We start from the raw sequence: 4,539 nt of genomic DNA, 5'->3' as shown, positions 1-4,539 counted from the left end.
TCGAACCCTGTCTCAAGGCATCAAGCGCCTGTAATAACCTGCCAATCCAGGGAAACTTTTAACCTCTGAGGCATTTCTTAGCCTTGGCCAATCTCTGACTGCCTCAATCTTAGCAGGGTCCACCTTGATTCCATATCTACTGACAATGTGACCAACGAAAGTGACCTGCGGTAGCCATAACTCACACTTCTTAAACTTCACATACAGTATGTGTTCCTTCAGCCTCTGTAAAAACAAACTTGAGATGTTGCTCATGCTCCTCTTCCGACTATGAATAAACTAGAATATCATCGATGAAGATGATCACAAACTGATATAGATAATCCTTGAACAGATTATTCATCATATCCATAAAAGTTGTTGGGGAATTAGTCAAACCAAATGACATAACCAGAAACTCATAATGCCCATATCTGGTGCGGAAAAATGTCTTCGGTATATCTTCCTTCTTGATCCTCAACTGGTGGTAACCAGGTCGAAGATCTATCATCGAGAATATCGCCTTACCCTGCAACTAATCAAATAGGTCATATATCCTTGGCAGAGGATACTTATTCTTAATGGTTAACTTGTTTAGTTCTCTATAATCAATACACATCCTCAAAGAACCATCTTTCTTCTTTACAAATAAGACTGGCGCACCCCATGGAGAAAAATTGGGTCTAATAAAACTCAAGTCTAACAACTCTTGTAACTATACGTTCAATTATTTCAACTCTATTGGAGCCATTATGTACGGTGCCCTAGAGACTAGTTTTGTCCCTGGTGCTAATTCAATAACAAACTTTATCTCTCTATGTGGCGGCAACCCTAGCAAATCCTTTGGAAACACATCCAGAAACTCAGAGACTAGTCTGGTCTCTTCGAGTCACTACAAGAAAATGGGGTCTTTACCTACCAATTGTAAGTGTAGGTAAAACTAGCCTAATGGTGGGTAATATGGTTTACCTACCAATATTGAATTGGTAGAGATTGGTAGGTAAAGGTTAGTGGGAAAAGAGTCTTCACCTACACTTATTAACACTGGTAGGTAAAAGAATCAGTGGACCCCACTAAGTTATAAATCAATTGATGAGTCATCAGATGACGTGTTTGATGACATGGCATCCTACGTGTATGCTGACATGGTTTTGTAGTTTTACGTGTCTGATGACGTGGCATCCTACGTGGCATCATATGTGGCATCCTACATGGCATCCTACGTGATGTCATCCTACGTGTATGCTGACATGGTTTTGTAGTTTTACGTGTCTGATGACGTGGCATCCTACGTGGCATCATATGTGGCATCCTACGTGATGTCATTTTATTAGCCCACATAGCATTATTTTATTGGTCTGTTACACAATTTATATTTTGTTCAAATTTAATGGTTATGTGTAGGTAAAAGATAATAACAGTTATCTATAAATGTTCTATATTAGAAATAAACTAGAAAAAAATCATACAATAATAAAATGTTTAATGCTAAAATTCTTTATAATGTTCAATACTAAAATAAGTCATAAAGTTATCATTTTAAAGTTAACCCTACCAAAATAAAAAATAAAAACTTCATAAAGTTCATTCCTTAGTAAATTAATGTAAATAAACTAAGAATCATCTTGTGACTCCCGAACTGAAAAAGATAGCGACTCTCTTAAATTTGCATCTGAAGCTTGGTTTGTTGGAGGTGGTGGAGGCGGTGCCATCAAATTGTTATGACGAAGTATATCCACAACCACACTAAGTTTTTCGTTAGTAGCATTAAGGCGGGAAGTTGTATCATTAAGTCATTCAACTAACTCTTCATAAGTTGGTTGATTACCCACAATATTTTCACGATGTGAAGTAGAAGTTGTGACACTAGGAGATTTCCCCCACCCTCGCAAATATACCGAATCACGTCCAAGTACACGCTCCATAATCTCTTTATGAGACAATTCTTATGGAGGATGTTGACCCCTTAACTCCATCATTTTATCCTAATAATATATTTAATTAATTATTAGTAAGAAATATAATAAATATAATAAATAAAAATTTAAATTACTTACATATAATGGCCTGAGCTCTATTCCAGTCCATCCTTTCTCAGCATCATAATGCTTTAGACGCCATGTCTCAATTTGACCGGTAGGAGAAGTCAACACCATTCCACGTCGAATGTGATGTCGTGGTGTGGAGACTGAACCCCTGAAGAAATAAATCCAAATAAAATTTATTAGAAAAATTTTTAAACAACCTTTCTTTTGAACAACACAATGTCTATTTATTACAAACTTTATTGAACAGTTTAACACTAAAATCTGTAAATCAAATACAAAACAAAATACTAGAAAGAGTAGATGTTGTTTATGTAGGGCCAAATACTAGAAAGAGTAGATGATGCCAAAACAATAACATTAGCTTTCATTTTTTTCATTCAAACATGTAACCAAACACCTTAACTACATCAACTACATAGTCAGAAAAAACTTCATTCCCACAACCAAAATGAAATAAACACAACAACTGATTGGGTATCACAGTCAAAGAAAGACAGAAATTTCAACAAAGTTTCACCTATCCCTATACATTCTTACAGCCATAATATATAAGTTCAGAAAATTTAAAGCAATGGCTAAGACCTTACAACTTTATCCAGAGCATCAGTTTGCCTGCACATCACCCATGGAACCCCAGCACCAAGGCTTAAAGCCATCTTTGCTGCCCACTTAACATAGTCCTTTCCTTTCTGCCCAAACTTCCCTTCAATATTTCCGTATTCATTTTCAATCTGATAAATTTGCAATAAGAACATATAAGAAAATGTGTAGCATATTAACAATCAAAGAGGTACACAACATAAGGATTATGATTCAAATGAACTACTTTAATCTCTACATTTAGTATAGTTGAAAAAAAAATTAGTCAACATGAATTCCACACTATATAAGCATCAAGGGACAAAGAACCAAAACAATCAGGGATTAGCTCGTAATTCATAATTTTAAAGGAGACTTCTATTCTACTTCTGTGGTTCTGCATGAATCATACTTAGCATTGTTGTGTAAATGACTGTAAGACCACAAGCATTAGGTGGTGGAGGGGCTGGGAAATGCACTTGATTAAATAAGATACCACCGTGATTTTTAAGTTAACACCACCCTCCCCATGTAAAAAAAAAAACTATTTCAGAAAATAAAATAAAAGCATCCAATCTCGATCAAATAAAGTACCATGATTTGAAATGCACTTGATTAAAGAGGGGCTGGGAAATGCACTTAATTAAATAAGATACCACCGTGATTTTTAAGTCTCTCCTTAACACCACCCTCCCCATGTAAAAAAAATAACTATTTCAAAAAATAAAAGAAAAAAGAAAAGAAAAGCATCCAATCTCGATCAAATAAGGTACCATGATTTGAAGTCCCTCTCCTTGCAAATTACAAACACATCCCACCCTTTTTATCATACTAAAAAAGAAGCACCCTAAACATAGAACTTCATTAAGAACAAGTGTTTTTCATCCTAATTGCAACTCTCACAATTTGAACAATGCTCAGATCTCCATTTATATAACAAAATCGATATCCCTAAAATAAGTAATGCTCAAATTTAAATCCATCCAACCTGCAGCATAATGATTGGACCACCTTGCCATGAAAATAGCATTTCCTCTCGCATCAAATCCACAATTTTCTTAACAAAACGTTGCATTTCCTCCTAGCAGCTTTCATATCACTACATATTAACATATGACTTGTAGTTGAATAATCATTTAACGGTAATCAAGTATGAACAACAGAATAATATCATTCACTATTCAGTGCAAGATTATGAAAAGAATTTCGCTAAGTTGGTTTTTACTACACCAAGATGTTTCGCTTCAATTTCTTCGTATATATAATCATCAGAATAATCCCCTGTCAATATAATTGTCTCCACAAGCTTTGATTCAGATCCATGGAGGGTCATAAATAACATAATGATCATAGAAGTTGCAATAATCTCACGAGTAAAGGAATAAAGATGCCCAATCAACACCCACAGTTGAATAATTATGATAATTTTTAGCAATCAAATACCAACAAAAGATATACATTAAGTTCAGCAGAACACATATTTCAATAGAAGCCATAATCATGAGCTTGAAAATCAAAATCTATAAACTCTAGAATGATAACCCAAAGACAACTTTTCTATTTCTTAAATAAAACACTACCTTTATACCAGCTGAGATGTCACTCACATCATAAGCACAAAAGAATGTGTGTAGGGAGTCCCTGCCATAGAAAATTCAACTTATCAGTTAATGGTAATGCAATTATTTTAGCAAATCAACTCTCTTTTCCTACTTTATATGCAACACTAACTTATATTTTACATTGTTCTATTATACACATATATTGTACTCCTCCAAAATATGTTTTAAAGTGAAAGAATGAGATTCTTGATTACTAGACTTTGGTTCACCCAAAAATTTAGTACAATGAAAACTAAAATAAAAATAAAATCAGTTCTCGTATAATAAAATAAACAAAGGATGTGGCTCTAACACCAATACAAGAAAATCTA

At 34.2% G+C, this 4,539-nt stretch overlaps 1 protein-coding gene across 2 annotated transcripts; it reads right to left on the bottom strand.

Moving 5' to 3' along the window:
* Positions 1-2,450: 2,450 nt before the first annotated feature.
* LOC133815984 (beta-galactosidase 9-like) lies at positions 2,451-4,247 on the bottom strand. 2 transcript variants are annotated; one of them, XM_062248727.1, is made up of 3 exons: positions 4,214-4,247; positions 3,595-3,705; positions 2,451-2,758 (listed from the first exon to the last, which is right to left on the bottom strand). In XM_062248727.1, the coding sequence occupies exons 2-3, from the start codon at positions 3,679-3,681 to the stop codon at positions 2,603-2,605; spliced, it is 243 nt and encodes an 80-aa protein (XP_062104711.1). In that variant the 5' UTR covers positions 3,682-3,705; positions 4,214-4,247; the 3' UTR covers positions 2,451-2,602. The 2 variants fall into 2 exon arrangements, with proteins under 2 accessions (XP_062104711.1, XP_062104712.1); XM_062248728.1 differs by lacking the exon at positions 4,214-4,247 and having other exon boundaries at positions 3,595-3,821.
* Between the last annotated feature and the right edge of the window lie 292 nt (positions 4,248-4,539).

The sequence above is a fragment of the Humulus lupulus genome, chromosome 2 (genome assembly GCF_963169125.1).
Source record: "Humulus lupulus chromosome 2, drHumLupu1.1, whole genome shotgun sequence".
In the NCBI taxonomy this organism is placed as follows: Eukaryota; Viridiplantae; Streptophyta; class Magnoliopsida; order Rosales; family Cannabaceae; genus Humulus; species Humulus lupulus.
The sequence above is the reverse complement of the archived record's forward strand: the minus strand, read 5'-3'. Positions and strand labels throughout refer to the sequence as shown.

Excerpts from the sequence above, each read along its gene's own strand:
- LOC133815984 (XM_062248727.1), bottom strand. The coding sequence starts at position 3,681 with ATGCAACGTTTTGTTAAGAAAATTGTGGATTTGATGCGAGAGGAAATG. Across the intron at positions 2,759-3,594 it reads GTCCAATCATTATGCTGCAG|ATTGAAAATGAATACGGAAA; the intron begins GTTGGATGGATT and ends CAAATTTATCAG.